The 20,547-nt window shown below is 43.6% G+C and overlaps 1 protein-coding gene across 13 annotated transcripts in view; it reads left to right on the plus strand.

The window, feature by feature from the left end:
• osbpl1a (oxysterol binding protein-like 1A) overlaps positions 1-16,709 on the plus strand; it is a 34,132-nt gene extending 17,423 nt beyond the window's left edge. For 4 of the 13 annotated variants that reach the window (XM_078945591.1, XM_011473721.4, XM_078945586.1 and 1 more), the window contains 14 exons: positions 5,100-5,262; positions 7,061-7,262; positions 7,867-7,942; positions 9,025-9,159; positions 11,588-11,685; positions 11,759-11,941; positions 12,070-12,177; positions 12,385-12,474; positions 13,203-13,329; positions 13,404-13,520; positions 13,596-13,719; positions 14,590-14,680; positions 14,824-14,844; positions 16,141-16,709. In XM_078945591.1, coding sequence (XP_078801717.1) covers positions 5,100-5,262; positions 7,061-7,262; positions 7,867-7,942; positions 9,025-9,159; positions 11,588-11,685; positions 11,759-11,941; positions 12,070-12,177; positions 12,385-12,474; positions 13,203-13,329; positions 13,404-13,520; positions 13,596-13,719; positions 14,590-14,680; positions 14,824-14,844; positions 16,141-16,243 — 1,638 coding nt within the window. In that variant the 3' untranslated portion in view covers positions 16,244-16,709. The remainder of the gene's footprint in view (positions 1-5,099; positions 5,263-7,060; positions 7,263-7,866; positions 7,943-9,024; positions 9,160-11,587; positions 11,686-11,758; positions 11,942-12,069; positions 12,178-12,384; positions 12,475-13,202; positions 13,330-13,403; positions 13,521-13,595; positions 13,720-14,589; positions 14,681-14,823; positions 14,845-16,140) is intronic. The other 9 variants (XM_078945593.1, XM_078945592.1, XM_023953965.2 and 6 more) reach the window with 5 other exon arrangements.
• The last annotated feature ends 3,838 nt before the right edge of the window (positions 16,710-20,547 follow it).

The raw sequence follows: 20,547 nt of genomic DNA on the forward strand, positions 1-20,547 counted from the left end.
TGATTATAAGCTGTGTGAGGACTGTTTTTGTGTGTGATTCAATAGCTCTGATTATGATGTGAGAATAGACGTGTGCTTTAGATCTTGTAACAGGAGAAGGGGCAGCAGAGTTTACAACTAGTACTTTTTGAAGCACTTGATGGACTCTCGTGTCCACTCTGAGTTATGGGAAAAGCACATTTTCTAATGTTGTTCAAGGATGCGTCTTGGTGCTAAGTGGCTTGTTGATGTGTGAGAAATGACTTGGACACTTCCAGCTCATATTAATTATGCTAATACCGAGATAAAAGTGGCATGTGGTGCAACTGCATTAGTAACAGCAGGACCAGCTTATTCCATCCAGTTCAGCATGAAGAACATTTGTTTGTGACCTTCAAAGTCTCTAAAGACACTTCTTATTAGTAAGTGTGTTAAAAAAGGAGCAAATGTGTAGAATATTTTTGAACCTGACCCTTAAATAGGTCATGGATGTTGGAAAACTCTCCTCTGTAGCTGGAAAAAAATATCCTCAAGTCTTTTTTCCTTTAAAACTTATTTTTGTAATTAACTATTGAAATTTAGACTTTATTCTAATTATTCTTTTTTAGACAAAAATATAATTTTAGGACCGGTATCATTTTAAGGAGTTAAGCAAAAAAACAACCTGATGGGGAGCAGACACGTCGCCACAGCACAGCTTTTCTCCTTCCTGTAGGATTTAGAGGTTAAAAAACAGGAGGCTGCTTGATTTTTTTAACAACTTTATTGAAACTTTATGTGGTTTGAATTGTAGCATGAACAAGAATTATGGGAAATTTGGAACAATCAGTTCAAGAAAATATGACATTAACTGGTATTATTGTATAAATTAGAGGGGAGCCAGTTTAGCTCGTGCTGGTTTGCGGCGCCTTCCGTCCGTGAAACCCGGGTTCGACTCCAGGCTCCTCCCTGTTCCCCTCTCTACCTCTGCCGGTTTCAAGCCCGGTTTGAGAAGGTTGCGTCAGGAAGGGCATCCGGCGTAAAACATTGCCAAATTTAACATGCGACTCGTTCGCTGTGGCGACCCCTGATGGGAGAAGCCGAAAGTGGAAGAAGATTGTATAAATTAGAGAATGAAGTCTGTTAAATGTTACATTGGAGTGAATGTGAATCTTTTAATCCTGCTATCAAACATGTATCAGTCTTTTCTTATAGGGTCCAAGTGTTTGCTATGGGTCCATTTTATGAATACTTAGATGTTCTATAAGGTCAAACTAATGCAGAAATTACAATGATTGGTGAAGTAGTAGAATAACTCTGCTTTCAGATTAGGCCTTAAAACCTGATGCTTCTTGTCTGTCGAGTTACTCCGTGTCTTTGAGATCATCAACTGCTGATATCCTTCCACTGCAAGAAATCAGACGTATGAAAGCAAACTAAACTTTATAAAGCAATACAGGAACAAGCTATCTGTCAGTTCTCAGTCAGATTTGGATTTCAACATAGATTTCATATTTAACTTTGTAAACTTGAGCCTTTAGCTTTGTTTAACCATTATAAAATCATTTTAAAATTAAATACATCGATAATAATTGATATTAGAAAATGTCATTTGGATTGAGGCACGGTGGGTTTATTTGACTATAAGATAAAAACGATCAAGTGCATCACAGCGGACAACAAACATCTGATGTCTGCAAAAACTGATCAGTCCATCATTCCAGTCCAATGGGCACGAGGCCCACCGAGACGGCTGTTGTAGTGAATTTGGGCTATATAAATAAAATTGAAATGAATTGAATTGAATGGGTGGAAACACTTAAAGATTTATTGTTTGAAAACCAAACTGAAACTGATCGGCAGCAGAAGTGGAAATGGTAAAATGATCTTAATTCACTTAGGAATCCATGTTCATAATTACCACAGCTGTTAAATCTGTTGTGAGGCATGCTGTGAACCTGATGCCTGACTTAGGCTTTCCTGCGTGTTCGTTTCCTTTGTGCAAAGAATGAGAATGTTTGCAGAGGTGCTGTGATGTCCCCCACGTACTCCAGCTTTTTTGGGAGGTGTTAAATTTCACCTTACACTGTTCAAGTCAGGTGGCATTTGTGTTAAATCATCTGTGTAGTTTCATAGTAAGACAGTCTATGTATCTGTACAGCTGCAAGAAAAAGTGTGTGAACCCCTTGGAATTAGATTTCTGCATGAATTGAACAGAAAATGTGTTCTGATGTTTGTTTAAGTCACAGTAGTAGAAAATCATAGTCTGCCTAAAGACCCCCTCCAAAAAAAAGAAGCAGTTTTTGATGTTAACTTGTTCTTGTGGCTTTAAGTGACGATGGAAGACACAGATACAGAAAATTAAAATTGCATTTCTGAGTATTTCTTTTGACAATTTGTTGTGAATCAGGAACAAATGAAAAAAAATGCCCCTTGAAAAATCCTGCTACAGTGACGTAGACGCTACAATCGGTGAGATATAAGCTCCCTGCTCTGCTCCAGTTCAATACATCCACTGTCAGACAAATAGATCCGTGTACGTCCGTTTTCCTCATCTGAACAAGAATCTGGAACATAACTGTACGTAGATACAATATTGCTTGTCACTTTTGTTGCAAAGCTTATGCTAATGTCCATTCCTACCAATCATCTTCTTCTAGGTGCCACTGTCAGTACCACTGGGGGCACTGAAGTCCCCTAGGATGAAAATGGGGTCCCCAGTTGGGGCACTTTCCAGTACACCACTGAGTGACATCAAGATGGCCGGGTCCTTCGACCTGCTGTTCGGTCACAGTAGGCCAAAACTACTGTGACCTTTACCCCACCCAAAGACGAAGTTACAGAACCCACTGGGGTAAACTCTAACACTTGCCAGCTTTGCTGGGAGCTCACAAGTACGCCCATACCTGCCCGCCGCCTAGAAATGTAAGATAAGATAAGAAAAGATAAGATAGGACTTTATTGATCCCCAGGGGGAAATTGGGTTGAGTGTTCCAGAGTGTTCCAGAGCCGAGGCCAGGCTTAGAGGGGAGCCCGACTTTATCTAGCTGGTACTGCTCAGACTCCTTCCCTCCCAGAGAAGTGATGTTCCATGGATCAAAAGCCAAATTCCATGATTAGGCCACCGAGGCAACCCGCCTTTGACTTGCAAGCCCCAACCGCACGCCTGGCTCTAGAATGGGGTCCTAGTGACGCCAATCCAGGCAACGTACTTGGGTCTTCAGAGAGCCACACTTTGTTTGGCTCGTCACCTTGGACCTGTCTGCCATGGCAGACCCTACCAGGGGTGTTACTAGTGGTGGTTCACAAAGGGGACAAATATGTGTGACAGATAAGTTTATGACATTCCTGGGGAGCTTTAAATCTGACCGTAACAGTAAAGTGAAAATCATCTGCCTTTTACATTTATGTTGGATAAAACCAATTAGCAAATGAAATACGGAACATAACAAGTAAAAAGACAGTCAAAACGTTCAGAATAAGCATAACAATAAAGACGTTTCAGTAGTAAGAAGTGACACTGCATGAAAGAACACAGAGCTTTTCTGAGTTTTTCTATTTCAAATGTAAGAAATGGCTCTGCTCTGTGTGGATACCTTAATAGCCCTTTTCCACCACTGAGGTATCTTAGAGCTGAAGAGTTGAGCTTCTTTTTCTGTGTGCTGCAAGGACCAGTATGTGCCGTCTGTCTGTTTGTTGACAGAGAGCAAAAAGAGTTGAGGATGAGGGTAGAAAAATGCTGTTGAAGCTGATGTGGGCAGGGGGCCACTGCAAAGATCTAAACAGTCTTCAGACACACGTCCTGGATCTCTATAAGTTGTACAGTTGGGTATTGGATAAGGTGTAGAACCTTTTTTCTTCAATGATTTGTGATCTTCACTGGTGTCCATGGATTACATGAAATATTTCCACCTTTATCCACCTTTGTCATGGTAGGGAGAACACGTCAATGCAAGGGTGGGGTCATCTAAGATAGCACAAGGGTTAAATGTTTTGTATCACTGCACTGGCTTCTTTAAAACAACCTTTTGCGTCATCATTTGGACAAAAACAAGCGGTAATAGGAGAACTTTCTCTCTGAACTGATGCTTTATGCAACCCATCAGAAAGATCAGCATATAGATCGCTTTATATCAACGAGTCTTGACTGCAGCGGTGCTGAGGTGCGACGCGGTCTATTTGTTACGACACGCCGCACCATGTCGTTTGCATTTTTTGGGGGGGGATCTTTGGCAGAAATGCCGTGCCAGTGAAGCGGAAGTTGTCAAAAAGCATTTATATGAATGGACTTTAACAGCCAGCTCGTAGTTTTATCGGGTGCACCTTTGCCGGGCCTCAATAGCTCGTCTGTGTCAGCCAATTGAATGATGATCCATAGCAGCAGCAGCAGGGAAGAACACAATAGAAGACTGCCAGGACCTGAGAGCTCATGAATAAAAATGGCACCAAAAAGGGATTTAAAAGTGTGCTGCTTAGTGTAATTTGCACCTGATAGTGAGGAGTGTGAATGGAGCAGCGAGCTCCTTCCCCCTTGTGAAGGAATGATACTGAATCTCTTCCAGCATCTGCACCACCTTTGGGGCGTCCAGCAGGCATTTCCTCTGAAAGCGTGCTCACAGTGGAGCCGCATGTCATTAAGCAGCTTTCCCCCGCGAATACGTCTAATTAAACCGTCTCTCTCTCTTTTCTTTTTAAACGATCTCCAGCTGGATTAAACACAGTGACTGTTTTTGTTTTGTGTTTCAATCTAAGCTCTTTTTGACACTAATATGTAATTTGAAAGGAATGGCTCACCCATGGTTTATTCAGTGTCCAAACCCTGTCACCTGATCCGCTGTCCGTGCAGGAATCGTGTTCTGCTGCAGGTCATTTGAGAGTGCAGCGCCAAGGTGGCTGTCCTACATAAGAGGGCCTCCATCCTCTTAGCTCTGCCAGTCACTGTCCTGCTGAGAGTCTGATCATGAGAGAACAAAGGAGACGGGCCAGTCTGTCAACAGGCTGATATTTCTGAGTCCACACACATGTATCTATTATGTTTCATGCACCAGTTTGGGGTTTATCAATTTAGAAGATTAAAGGTAGTTTTGTTTTGTCTTTATATTGTGTGTGCGTGCGTGCATTTGTGTGTGTGTGGAGCTCAGGTACGCAGTTTGAAATTGGAGCAGGAGGTAGAGAAGAACAAGATCCTTTCTGAAGCACTACAGACTCTCGCCACAGAGCACCACGAACTTGAGCAATCCGTCGTCAAGGGATCTTCGCCGCGGAGCGCCCTCAGTGACGATGACTTCCACGACGCTGTATCTGGTGAGTTTTCACGTTAACAAACGCACTCGGGACGCGGCGGAGATTCTGTGACAAGCTCCCGTTCACTCTGTCATTCACCCATAGGACATTGGAATACTTTTGCCCACCAGCGAATGCCTTTGGTATGTTTGTACCTCTTCCAGCCTTGAGTGTGTTTTGCTGAAAAGTTTGCATTTGATGTTTGTTCTCCAAGTGGACTGACACCAAACAACAAGGTGGCACTCGTTTAGGTTTGCAATATTTTCACAGTCAGTTTTAACGTTTTATTTAGTTTTACACTTGCTATCTTGACGCCTCATGCAACCGCCATCACCACTATGCTGTCATTGGATCAGAAATAGAATAGAGGGAGATTTGCATTAAAGATCAGCACTTGTTGCTTTTAAGAGCCATCCATGCTGATATTTATTCATCTTCATAAAGCAAAGGACTCGAGATGGGGACACTTTCATCACCTAACTGTGGTAAACTTGACATGACCGCCTGGTTGCAGTTACCTGAGCTGCTTCCCCTGCTCTCCATTTGAATGAGAATGGCTGGAGAAAGGACATGGCTTTGCATCTTTAGTACCACCTTCGACTCATAGTTTTTAATATAGAATAAAGCTTTAACTCAAAATCTTCAGCACACATGTGGGAACATTTTTGTTTAACAAACATAACAACAGTTTGGCTTTTTTACATTTTTTTAGCATGAAATGGGATGAAAGACGTTAATCCTAACTGAAAATGTAAAGATTCAGAAATCTAATCAGCTCCTTCCAACTCAGTGAAAACCTCTGCAGCTGGTAGATTTTAGTCCTTTTTTTAAACATTTATAAATTTTTCTTGTTTTTTAAGCTTCAAGTAAAACACAAATAAATGAAGAAACAACAAAGAATGAATTGCCACAAAGCGTCACCTGAGCTGTAATGAACAGACTGGAACAGAAACGGGTCCTCAGAGGTTTTCATAAATGTTGAGACATTTGTTGAGATAAACAACAGATTTTCTTTGGCTTTCTGGATTAGCTGTGTGGAGGGGACAGCCACAGCTCAGACTGCATGTGCAAGAGTCAGTCGTGAAGTGGGGTGGGGTTTTTTTTTTCTGCTTTGCTCAGTGGCACTTTGGTCATTTGGGCTACAAAAATGAAACTAGTGTAATATATTTTGGAGAACAAGTGTAACCATGTACTTTTCCAGAAAGTCTTTGGCAGAGCAATTTCTGAATAATATGTGGAAGAGCGGTCGACCTTCTGATAGGAAGATCTCAGGTTCAGTTCCCGTTCTGTCTGCCCCTGTGTTGAAGTCCCCTTGAACTCTGAACCCCTTATTGCTCCTGGTGGTTAGAGGTTGGCGTCAGCGTTCAGCAGCGGAGCCTCCATTAGTGTGTGAATGTGTGTGTCCATGGGTGAATGGGACTGTGACGGTAAAGCGCTTTGGGCCCTCAGGAAAGGTAAAAAGGTGCTGTTTAGGTACACGCCATTTACCACGGACCATTTGTCACCATCATCTTCTAGTCCACTCATAAGACCCACTAACTTCCACACTCATGATTCCCTTGGCAGAATTGGATTTTACCTTTCTTGACGGCTCCCGTTTTCAGACTTTAGGCTAAATATCTCAGGTGTGTCTGCAGCTCAGGCGGTAGACTGTCTGTCTGTCACAGATCATGAGATTTGATCCTCTGGTCTGGTCTGGCAAAGCAACCTGACTCTGCTGCACGTTTAAAAAGGCAGACAGACACCACAATATGTGGAACAAGTAAAGGCGTTATTACAATGAATGTACATTCTAAAGTTTATGGCTTATCTCTGCCAGAATCAGACTCTGAGATCTCCCTGAGCGGCTTTGAGACGGTCGCCAGCCATTCCTTTGACGAGGACGAAGAGGAAGACGAAGGCTCTGTCATGCTAAGCAGCCCTTGTAGCAGCCCAACTACCAGCCCAACTACCAGCATGCAGCAGGAGTATTGCCATGGAGACAAGAACGAGACTCAACCCAACGGAATAACAAAGCATAGGTCAGCAGTGCAAAAATGCCAGACAGCTTCTTAAATTGGTTCATTTTTATCTGTGATTTGAGGATTACCAAACTCTGCAAACACATTACAGCTGTCATTTCCACAAAAACATGGCCATCTGCTGTGAGGCCTCTGCGCTATCAGTGATCTTCTGTCTTTCTGTTTGCCTGCGAGTCTTTCCACTTGGTAGTGTGAATAATTTAGTGTAAGGGTTTAGTCCTGGGACGAACGGTAAAGGTTGAGCTCTGTGTCGACGCAGTTAAATATTCATGAAGTCACTTGAGTGTAACAATGAATTTGAGGTTAGATACTGTTTCTATTAATGTTGCTGCTGTAAATGTAATTTTTTAACAGTATCTCACTTTAGTTTCACTCAGACTTGTAGTTGCTGAAGCCCCGCTTTGGTCCAGCAGTCTGGAGGGTCGGGGCCTCCCAGCACTCAGGCTCTTTTTGTTCGTCTGCTCTTTGTTTCTGTCTGCTTCATAATCTTTAAATCTAACGTCCTTGAGATGCTTTGGGTTCACGTCATGATCCGTGTCAATTCTAACGAAACCTGCATCTTCAGGAGTGCTGTGTAAACACACATCTGCTTCTGTCTGCCCAGGATGAGCTTACCCGCACCAATGTTTTCAAGGAATGACTTCAGCATCTGGAGCATCCTGAGGAACTGCATTGGAATGGTGAGGAGGCTTCATTAGCCCTGACTCTGACTATTTTCCTTTAAAGCAATTATAGTAACAGCAGATGATGTAAAATGCAGGAATCTGTGCAACAGGAGAGTCATCCTAACAAATGATGATCATTTTCAATCAGTCCTACCTTTCTCAGGCTTTGTACAATATTGCTTTAAACACTAGAAATAACACCAGGTTCTCCATCAAGTTCACACTGGATCTTTTTGAAGAGAACTTGAATTTTTGCATGAAATTACCTGTATTTTTCAAAATGTTCAAAAAGTCAATCATGAGACAGCTTCATGGTTTTCGAACTCTGACATTATGGGCAAAAAGTCTTTTAGCTGCTTTCAGTGGTTCATAGTAAAACATGGAATGACTTTCAACAGTAAAGTACAGAAACTAAACAAAAATGTCAAGAACAAGCTGCCCATCAGTTTTATGGTTAACTTGGGTTTAGCAAGATTGGCTTTTGCTTTTTATCTTCAACTACAGACAACATTTAGGCCGCACCATCTGTTTTTGGGACTTTCAATGAGTAAATCTACCAAAAAAATAGAAGCTTCCCTGAGAAATCCAGTTTAATGGCCTTTTACACTTTAGATTAGAATTAACCAGAGAAGCTGTTTGTCAGTGTGGCTCTCACACTGTCACTTGCTGAAGCTTCACACTAAAGGTGAGAAGCTCATGGCTTTGAACCCTCCTGTCCCACAAAGTATGAGCTTGGCTGAAAACTGTTGTTAAAATAGTTTTGTTGCAGAAATTAGACACATGAAGTCATTTTGTGTGCTTCTGCATCCCGATTAAACTGTTCAAAGCATAAAAAAAAAAATACAAGCGAGATTTTCTTTATGTGAATGCGATTTTTGAAGACTATTTCTTCTTTCCAAAGGGGGGGGGGTATATTGTAAGCAAAGCTTTTGCTTAGAGCAACATGACGATCAGTGCACATTCAGCCAAAACTGCTTCCATCTTTTTCATCAGGGAGGATGCATATTTTACTTCCAGGAGGTTTCTGTATGAATGGACTCAATTTTCTTCTTTGTAATGACAGCCCGTCCCCCGTTTTCCCCTCGTGGCTCTTTCAGGAGCTCTCCAAGATTACAATGCCAGTGATTTTCAACGAGCCCCTCAGCTTCTTGCAGCGTCTGACGGAGTACATGGAGCACACGTACCTCATTCACCAGGCCAACGCCAGCTCAGACTCTGTTGAGAGGATGAAGGTAGACTTTATAGTTACATCCTGTGAAAATGGTGAACACACACAAGTGCAGCTCGCATGTTTTGTTTGTCACCAGCCATGTGCTCTTTTGCAGGTTGTTTGTTTGCAGTCATTCTTTGCAGCACTGCAGCAGTGTGCAGATCCAGGGAGCTGACACTAATGCAGAGCTGGCACATCCAGTGCGTTAGACTTCTTTGCTGATGACATGTGGCTTTCTGACGCCGTCTGTAGAAAGAGTGGCTGCGGAGGCAGTTAAACCTCACCCGTGACTGTTAACCATCCTGGAGTTAGGAGGGCTGCCAGTTTAATTCTTAATCTAACAGTGTATCATGTAAAGTGCACAAGCTCACTTCCAGGCTTCCTCCACATCATATAGGATGTTTCCACCTCTACAACTTCATTTGTCTTCTGCCTGATTTCTCTCACACATGACTGGAAAGTGTAGCCTGTTTTTTAAAATGTCAGGGAGTTACAAGATTGGTAGACTATACTCAGTGGCCTTGCGGTAGAGTGTCTGTCTTGAGAAAGGAAGGATTTGAGTTCAAATCCAGGCTGAGTCGTAGCAAAGTCTCTAACAATGGGACCCAGTGCCTCCCTGCTTGACGCTCAGCATGACGGGGTTGGATTGGAGGGTTAAACCACCAAATGGTTCCCGAGCTCGGCTGTGTCTGCAGCTCACCGCTCCCCCAAAGGATGGGTCCAATGTGCTGAACAAACTAGCTAATGGGACTTAAAAACTGACACGTATATAAACAAGTCATGTGAATAATGGCATCCTTTAGTTTACTTTTAAAGACCCACTCCAATGAAAACAGTGTTTTGGTGTTTTTAACATGTGTTTGAACATTTTCTCATGCTGGAAGACATTTAAGGATTTAAAACTGCTACTGCATTTCTGAGCATTTCTTTATTCAATTCATGATGATTAGGAGCAGATGAAAACCCACAATTTGGTAAAGCTCTCACTTTACACAGCTACTGAAATGGGCGGAGCCAAAGTCTGTCAGTTCTGCTCCATTCTGATCATCCACTGTCAGACAAACAGATCCATGAACGTCTTTGTTTTCCTGTCTGAGCTGGAATCTGGATCAGAACTGGACGGCTGGATAGATCTGATGTCGCTTGTCAGTTTTGTTGTACAGCTAGTATTAGGTTGATGTTGTGAGGGGCAGCAAGCTAGTGGGAGAGAATGTAAACAAAGGGATGATGGAATATCAGCAGAGGGTTACCTATGCGCCATCAACCCCGTCCACAACCCAGAGGTGAATTTCTAATCAACTCCTGCTGCTCTGCAGAAACTATGTCCAAGAAAACGACACACACAGGGTTTTATGATTTTGGCTATAAACCGCAAAATCATAATGAAAAGACCACTGAGAAAACTTTGATAATAGATCAGAAGATGATCTGAGTGGAGAAAACACATAATTCTGCAGTTTCTATACATTTCTGGAACAAAAATTAGATTTGGGTAAAAAAAATATAAAAGTGTATTTTTTTTAAAATATATATTTAAAACTCCATAACTGCTGGACTTTGCAAAAGACTCAAACTTACCAATCAGGTGTTTACATTTATGTTTGAATTATAAAAAGGTAAAACTCCAGATTTCTTCATGTGTGTATTTTTGTGATTGGGAACACATTTGCTGCCTTCAAATGGTTGTTATATTCTGTGTTCATGCATAGATTTTCTTGGAAGCTCTTTAACAAAGGTCATTTTGAAACCCTCGCAGTGTTCACCTTCCTGTTGCTGCTTAAACAGACTCAGTGCTGAGGTCCTGGACACTTTGTCATCAGTGTTCCATGTTCTGCACAACACAAAGCATGTAACGTCAATTCATTGCATAAAGTTGATCTTGAATGAGCGAACTCCTCCGCTTCTGCACCCAGCACCTCTCACCAGCATCCTCAGATGTTCTTCCACTCATCCGTTTGTGTTTGTCTGCTTTGCACACTCAGTTGTGGAGTAACACAACACATGGGACGGTCAAAAGACTGTTGCTCTCAGGTGCAAGGTGTGTCTGCAGAGCGTCCTGATGACACATCTATCAATACCCTAAATCAATTCACCAAAGATGAACATCCAATACTACATAATAAATTCAATATTTATCCAATACTCTATCGGCTGCAAAATATCTGTTGTCTGAACATAGAGAATGTTGCTCCACTTGGATAAAATCCTCTGCACTGGATGCTGCCGTGCAGCCAAAACCTGTCTGGTGTTTATGTGCAGAAAAAACTCCTTAGCATTCAGAATGTTTTTCAATTTCAACAAGTAAGAACTTCCTTGGACGGTTGTGACTGTGGCACAATAAACAAACATGTTTGTATTTGTCCTCTCTGGGGACAAGTGGGGGCACTTGGTTTCAGACTTGCTCAGAGGCTCATGCTGGTGGCTTTGGTGTGTTTATCTGCTGCTGGCAGTGTGTGGCTGCGTTTGCCGTGTCCGCCGTGGCCTCTCAGTGGGAGCGCACAGGGAAACCCTTCAACCCTCTGCTGGGGGAAACCTACGAGCTGGTCAGGTGGGTGGGCTGCAAGGAGCTTCTGCACAAAGCTCCCAAACTCCCACTGATGCTCTCCCTCGTGCTTTCTCAGAGAGGATCTGGGTTTCAGGCTCATTTCCGAGCAGGTGAGCCACCATCCTCCGGTCAGCGCCTTCCATGCTGAGGGCCTTAAGCAAGACTTTGTGTTTCATGGATCCATCTACCCAAAGCTGAAGTTCTGGGGCAAGAGTGTTGAAGCTGAACCAAAAGGCACCATCACCCTGGAGCTCCCCAAGTAAGAACCCTCAGAAAACTGAGGAAAAGTGACAGAATAAAAAGGATCCGGCTTCATTATGTCTGGGCAGTCATGCCTTTCCCTAAACACGTGAAACGTCCAACCTAAGGCATGAGTTTGTCTTCAAGGTACAACGAAGCCTATACGTGGACAAATCCTACCTGCTGTGTTCACAACATCATAGTGGGTCAGCTGTGGATCGAGCAGTACGGAAACGTGGAGGTGATCAACCACAGGTAACCGCGTCCGTGTGCACGAGTGTGGTCTGACCTGAAGCCTGGAACAGAACTGAGTCTGTGTTCTCATGGAACCAAACTGCTGTCTGTCTGTCTGTGGAATCAAACCCTGTTATCTGGTTAGGCTTACGTGGGCCAAAAAATGAACCAAAATTAATGTGTTTTTAAAGTAAAGAAAAAAATGTTTTATTTCCTTTCTTTCCACAGAACTGGTGAAAAGTGCTGCCTGAATTTCAAACCATGTGGACTGTTTGGGAAAGAGCTGCACAAAGTGGAAGGTCATATTTTTGATAAAAGGTACAGAACACTCTTGAGGAATAAAAAGCTTTTTATTTTTATTTTTTAGACATTCTTCATCAAGTTGCCTTCAAATAGAATTATTCATCCTTTTTTCATTCCCTTTTATTCTCAGAATTTCTGGTTTATGCTCGTAAAAAAAAACAGTGTTAGACCTTCACAATCAAACTGCAAACATGTCTGCATGATGGCTTACAAATGACAACTAAAGCTTATTTTAGAGAAGACAGGATGCAGCACTGTGCTGACTGCTATCCAAAGATTTATCAGCAACAACCAAAACCATATTCAACACTTTTAATGAAAACATTTCAGATCTGAATACTCTTTCTTTTAGCTGACCTTATTCTCTTCATCCATCCAGTCATCAGTGATAGTAAAAAAAATAAAAATGGAGCTTTCATTGGTGCTGTCTGTTCCTGCAGAAGAACAGTTCTTGGTATTTAAACTGTATTTCAGCAAAGAGTCGGTCTGGAGGGTTTCTGCACAAGCGTGAAATGAAAGTCAAAATAGACAAACTTCAGAGTGTAGAAAAGAAGATGACTGGATCCCAATTTATCCTTAACGTATACGGCTAAAGTTAGGCAGACTCACAACACACAGGTCCGTTGTTCAGCAACGGACCTGTGTGTTGACGCACTGAAACATCCAAACCCCCCCAGGTGCAGAACCTTCCCAGGTCAGAAATCCTTTCTGCTGTTTGACAGTGTGTTTGTGTTTTTTTACAGCAAAAAGAAGCTGTGTGCGCTCTATGGGAAGTGGACAGAGTGTCTCCATGTTGTTAACACGGCAGCCTTTGAAGCTCACAAGAAAAATGACAAGAAATCCTCTGAGGACAAGAAATCCAGCAAAGCGGTATGAACCCCTGAGTAGAAAGAGAACCCTTTTAATAAAGACTCCTGCAGGCTGATAAGATTGTTGACTGACAGCAGGGCAGCAGTGGAGACCAGGAGGACGTTCCTTCTCCAGCTGCAGACACTGTGGAGGTGATTCCTGGCAGCCAGCTGCTGTGGAGAATCGCTCCCAGACCCACCAATTCCACCCAGGTGCTACACCGTTGTGCACGATGTGTGCGTCACACAAGCTATGGCATTTTAACATAAGTTGTGTTTTTATTGCAGATGTACAGCTTCACATGCTTCGCCATGCAGCTGAATGAGCTGACCCCAGAGATGGAGGGAGTCATTCCCCAGACCGACTGTAGGCTCAGACCTGACATTCGCGCCATGGAGAACGGCAACATTGGTAAACATGTTCTTGCTGCTGATCAGAACCGGTTCTGTGGATCTGGGCAGACACTTTCAATTGTGGTTCAGGATTTAACCCCAACAAAACCACGTGTGGGAAAATGTTAGCGCTTCCACAGGATGCAAGGAATGCCGAGTAGCGCTAATTAAATGCTGAGAGCATGAAGCTCTGGACGGCAGCATCCCGCTTTGTGCTAGCTTGAAGAAAATTCAGAGACTTTAGTCCCACAGAGCTTTGATTTTCTGTTATGAGTCAAAGCACTTTGCTGATGGTTTCAACATTTGTAAAAGTGCCAGAGAACATTGTGGGGGCCTGGCTTTGCAACTAACTTCTGACTGGAGACCACCGGAATGGCCTGGAGGTCACACATGAAAGCTAGAAGAATTTCTCCCAAACTCGAGAGGAGTTAGTGCAACATTTGTCTGACATCACCTCAGGATGCGTGTAAATTGGAAAGAGAAGGTCTCTTTTCTTCAAATAGAAAACAGAACCACAGGCTCACATTTACAAGAGAAGACCCTTTAACAAGAATGAGTCAGACTAAACGGGAGAATTTCTGCAATAATATCAGGCAAAAAACCCTACGCATCAGCAAATGACTTGAATTTACTGTTAAGCACAACCGTGGAGAAATAATAAGCCCGTTTTCTTTACACCAATAAAAACATCCAGCATGTTCCGCTCCTGTCTGTGCAAAAACTGAGCCAAGCTGAATGTCGGTGGCCCAACAGGTTGCAGTGATTTAATCAGCGACTGTGATCATGATGATTGCAAAACCGTGAGAAATGTGTGCAGAAAAAAATGTTACAAACTTCAGTCGAGCAAAGCCATGTGGGACTGTTGTGACTGGCTGGTTTGATCCAACAGACCTCGCCAGTGAAGAGAAAAAGAGACTGGAGGAGAAACAAAGAGCCGCTCGCAAAAACCGAAGTAAATCTGAGGAGGACTGGAAGTCGAGGTGAATTCTTCTCCTTCCTTGATGCTTCCTGCATGAACAATGGATGCAGTTTGGTTGCTTCTGTTTGCACGGTTGTTGCACTTCCATGTTTTAATATGCTGTCTCCTCCTCCTTCTCTGTGTCATCCTCGCATTGATGGAAAGAAGTCCTGCCCTGGGCCCCAGGTTAGTGATGCTTGCTGTTAAATGTACATGACATAAATGATGTGAGCAGGTGTGGTTCTGCCTCTTACCTGAAACTAAAGTCATCCTCCAGGGCGTCCTGCTCTCTAGCAACTAACAGCTGTACATAGAAGAACAGTACGAAGAAAAAAACATGTCTTTAGTTTGGTATTTTGCATTTCAGACCCCCAAGACATTCTTTGGACATGATTCATGATCATTTTCCTGAATCCTGAAAGACATGTAGATCATGTCCACTCTTTTTTTCTATTAGGAATTTCAGTCTCTGAACCTGAAAGTTCCCAAAGCTGTTTTCTATGTGAGAGAGACTTTGTTTTTAAAGTTTTGTTCAACTTTCTGAAACATTTGATGATCCTTTTTAGATATCCATGGCCATCTTTCCTCTTTAAAAGCAGTTTGTTTGTATATAGTTTTTTCATTTCTTAGAAATGAATCATTTCTTTTTATCTCCATCCATCCATTTTCTTAACTGTTTATTCCCTTTCGGGGTCACGGGGTTGCCGGAGCCTATCCCGGCGACTTGGGCGTAGGCAAGGGATACCCTGGACTGGTCGCCAGTCTGTCGCAGGGTAGAATATCCTCAATCACACATCCATTTGCTCTCACACTCACACCTATGGACAATTTACAGTTACCAATCAACCTATGTAGCATGTTTTTGGACGGTGGGAAGAAGTTGGAGATCCCGGAGAGAACATGCAAACTCCACACAGAAAGGTCCCCCATTGATGTTGTGTTTTTCACATCCCCCAGCCGGGACTTGAACCGGGGGCCTTCTTGCTGTGAAGCAAGAGCGCTAACCACTACGCCACTACGCCACCGTGCAGCCCCTTCTTTTTATCTGTGATTGCAAAATGGAAGCATGTTAACAAGTGTAAAAAAGTGGATACTGAACATGAATTATCTTTGGTTTCATGTTGTTTTTTGAAAGAAAAGAAAGTGTGACTGTTTTTTTGTTCTTTTATATTAGGATTCTCTCTACATCCCACTGTTTAGCTTTCTTTTATTTTCTGTGTGTTGAGTGTAGAGCCACTGTTTGAACGGTTTGAAGCTGATAATCTTCCCCTCTTTTCCACCAGCATGAGAGCTCCACTTACTGGCACTATTCGCAATTACTCAAACATCACAGGTGTCCTCCATCCCCATCAGGCCTTCACTGCCCTATCGCTCTTAAGGATAATCACCTTTAACTGATCTTGAGATGAAGCCTTCCCTCTCCTTCAGCCCTTTTCTTCTCGTCCACCTCCTGCCTCTCTAACACATCTGCACTTTTTCCAGGTGGTTTCAACAAGGCCAGAACCCCCACACCCGCTCCCAGGACTGGCTCTTCTCAGGCGGATACTGGGACCGGACGTACCCCAACCTGCCGGATATTTACTAATGCACATCTGCTGCCTCGCAATAATGGCTCCACAAGGAGCAGTTTCCACTGTTCAATTTTTTTATTTAAAAAAAACTAAAGTTACTCGCACACAGACAAAGAAGCACAATGTAAATAGCCTGGCCTTAATCCACTTTATGACCAAAAGCTGTGCATTAAACATGTCTCAATCATTAGTTCAAATACTTTCCCTAAAGAAACATGGTTGTTTATGTATATATTGGACTGTTGGCTCAGGTCCATGGCGTTCATGGTTTTAGTGAACATCTATCTACTTCAAATTCTTCCTCACTGTATGTTTGTATATATACAGCTCATGTTATTCCCAGTTTGTCTGGATTTGAATCATTTTACAGAACCTCCAGCAGGAGTTAAGTAGAAGCTGACGTGAATGTATCTTCCTCATGTATCCTGTACAAATCTGTTCCACATGTGTTCCATTTAAACCTGTACCACCCTGATAGAATGACTCCCTGAATCATTTGTGGGCTTTAGGCATCCATGAGGTATGAAGACAGTTCTACCATGGTCCAGCTGAATACTCGATTAGGATTGGCTGTTGGGTGTGGATTAAAAAGTTATTATTATACTTTCTGGTCATATACCCCTGGTTCAAGTCCCGGCTGGGGGACCTGAACCACAACACCACTCGAGGTTCGCTCAGCTGTTACCATGACAACGCGCCACACCACGTAACAAATAGTCACCTTTTGTAAAAAAGTGATTTGAACCTAAAAAATAGCAAGAATAAAGTTCTAAAAAATGTATTTCATATTTATTTATTTTGTAAGTGACCATGGTATAAGGGGGATAATGGCCTTCAAAGTGTGCATTATCAGAAATCCACGGACTTTGCAGAAGCAACTGTCCAATGCTCAGAGAGGCAGCAAGTTGTCAGAGATTCATCATTGTCATTTTTTATCAAAAGGCCAGGGCCTGTCCACAGACGCACTCAAATATTACAAACATACCTGGCTGCAAAAACCCTCACACATACATGTCAAATCAGACACAATACAAATACAGAGCAACTCACACATACTGTGTATACACATACAACAGGGGTGGGCATGATTTCCAGATAGTCTTGCCCTACTCATGGCTGATTACCTGGTTCAGGTGTGTCCAGCCAAGCAGAACATGCCAGAGCAGGGTATGTTGGAAAACATGCAGGAATGCGGCCCTCAGTGCCCACCTCTGACATACAATATATTACAAAAAGTATTGGCCCAGCCATCCAAATTATCTGAATCAGGTGTCCTAATCTCTTGGCCGTGCCACAGCTGTTTCAAATCAAGCACTCTGGCATGCAGACTGTTTTTACAAACATTTGTGAAAGAATGTTCTGTTCTCAGGAGCTCAGTGAATTCCAGTGTGGAACTGTCATTGGACGCCACCTGTGCAACAAATCCTGTGGTGAAATTTCCTCACTCCTAAATGTTCCACAGTCAACTGTCAGCTCCATCAGAACAACATGGAAGAGTTTGGGAACAACAGCAACTCAGACATGAAGTGACCCCATAAAGTGATGGAGAGGGTTCAAAGGATGCTGAAGCATATTGTGGAAAGAGGTCACAGACTTTCTGCACAGTCAACTGTTACAGAGCTCCAAACGTCATGTGACCTTCAGATCAGCCCAAGTACAGCATGCAGAGAGCTTCATAGAATGGGTTTCCATGTCAGAGCAGCTGCATCCAAGCCACACATCACCAAGTGCAAAGTGTTGATGCAGTGGTGTAAAGCACGCCACCACTGGACTCTAGAGCAGTGGAGACGCCTTCTCTGGAGTGATGAATCACACTTTTCCATCTGGAACTCTGATGGACCAGTCTGGGTTTGGAGGTTGCCAGGACAACGGTACATTTGGGACTGCATTGTTCTGAGTGTGAAATTTGGTGGAGGAGGAATTATGGTGTGGGGTGTTCTGCACAAAGTCCTGACCTGAAGCCCATAGAACACCTTTGGGATGAATTAGAGCAGAGACTGAGATCCAGGCCTTCTCCACCAACATCAGTGTGTGACCTCATCAATGCTGTTTGGAAGAATGGTCACAAATTCCTAGAAACACTCCTCAACCTTGTGGACAGACTTCCTAGAAGAGTTGAAGCTGTAATAGCTGCAAAAGGTCGACCAGGATCATACTGAACTCTATGGGTTAGGAATGGATGGGACTTCAGGTGGCAGGAATAAGGCAGGTGAACCGATACTTTTGGTTGTATAGTGTAGGTTTCCATACAAACACATTTCCAGCATACATGTATATCATACAAGTATCCTGTTTATGTAAAGGTGAGCTGGTGCCTGTCCTCCGGTCTGTTCCATTGTGGGCGATAATGATATAAAGTGTAGAAAAACAAAAAAAAGGGGGAGTACCCGGTCACCACAGTACAGCGATCTGCTCCCCGCATACTAAACACATGGCTTTACTTCCAATCTCAGTGAAAAATACTCAGCATTCGGCAACTATCTTATACTTTTTACCCTAAGCGGACATTTTTCCAATATGTTTTGTTGCACCGCAGCCCTTCAAAATGCTGGTCACAATTTCGGCATCCTTTTGGGTAGAGTTGAGGGTGCTGGGAATCAATCTCATTTGGCTCAAATCTTACAAATTTTGGCAATGTGTTTATTTTGTGATTTCCCATTCACCTAACATGGGCTGGTCAGAGTCAAACAAATGGCCATTGCCGGTCCCCGGGCCAGATAATGCTCAGGACTGCTCTAAAGTGTCCAGAGGTGTGCATGTGTGGATGTGTTTGCCCTGTGACGGACTGGCGACCTGTCCTGGGTGTACCCCGCCTTTGCTCACCAGTAACCGGGACAGGCTCAGGCGACCACATGACCCCAATGGATACAGCAGGTCAAGAAAATGGATGGATGAACGGACGGAAGGAAGGAACGAACTGTGTTTGTTGTTAGTGTCATGTCTTCTTTTACCCTGTTCTATGCTGGAGAACTGTTCTGAATTGCCATTGTTGACTAATTAAGTTATTTTTCTATCTTCTAGCTCGCTAAACTCGCCTTTCTTTCGACACAAAGGATCGATCATGTCAATAGATTGTAGTTTTTGCTGACAGGTTACAAGCTCTTTGTGTTATGGTTGCCCTCTAGAAGTGTTTCTTTTGGTTGCTTCTCTGGCAGGTTTACTGTGGTCCCTCACTAATTGATCACAGCTGCCTGTAATCATGTTGCTTCCTATTTAAGTTCTGTTCTCTCTGTGTTTTGTGTTGGAGCGTCTTCTCTGTTTGGTTCAAGTAAATGCTTAAACTTGATGGATTTGTTTGAGTCTTCCTGCTTCTGGGTTTATTCTATCTGACCACCCGTTATATTACGCTCCAACCATGTTAAAACCAGCAGGAAGTTTGGAGAACAGAGATTTACTCCAGCCATCTGCAGATCTGGACTCTGCTGCTCTGCACCAAGAACTGCAGGGATATAAATCCGGATTACAGACACTCAGTGATCGTCTCACGATATTGGAGCACATCTCCCCATCTTCTTCCGACCAGATCCGGCTGGGACCTCTGGAGCCATTTGATGGGACAGCTATCGATTGTCGAGCGTTTTTGTCCTCCTGTCGGCTCAATTTTGAGTGAGTTCCCCTCTGAGCAGAGCAAAGTGGTTTCCTGACCGGTCGGGCCAAATGCTGGGGTTTGGCAAAGTGGGACCAAGGTGCCAAGTTTTGCAGCTCGTTTCGAGTTTTCTCCTCTCACCTGCTCTCTGTGTTCAATCCAACCACGCCCAACCGAACAGCCGCCGCGGAGCTTCTCCGTCTCCAACAAGACTCTCGCAGTGTTGTGGATGACACGGTGGAATTCCGGACTTTGGCCGCCAGCACCCGCTGGTCGGACGAAGCACTGGTGGACGTTTTCCTTCAGGGTCTCTCCTGCGCACTCAAAGACGAGCTGGCGGCGAGGGAGGTACCAGACGAGCTGGAGAAGCTGATTGACTTCGCGGTCCGCATCGATCGGAAGATGAGGGCACAGGGTCGTGAACAGCGCAGCAACACTGGGTTCCGCCCATCGCTTCCTGAGTGGGTTTCCCCACCCCCCTCCAGCACTCCACAACGAGCCTCCTCTCCCCCATCAGAACCAATGCATCTGGGAACTAACCGTCTCACCCCCTGCTGAGCGACGGCGCCGCATTAGAGAGGGGCTTTGTTTGTACTGTGGACAGTCTGGCCATTTCCTCCGAAACTGTTCGGGATGTCTCGAGTATAGGAGGGACCTGGTGAGTCGTGTTTCCTCCTTCACCCCGCCATCACGGCCATCAGTAAAGGTCCTGGTGGTACACACAGGAGCGAG

The sequence above is a fragment of the Oryzias latipes genome, chromosome 4, assembly GCF_053564925.1.
Source record: "Oryzias latipes strain Hd-rR chromosome 4, Olatipes_Hd-rR_3.1".
Taxonomy (NCBI): domain Eukaryota; kingdom Metazoa; phylum Chordata; class Actinopteri; order Beloniformes; family Adrianichthyidae; genus Oryzias; species Oryzias latipes.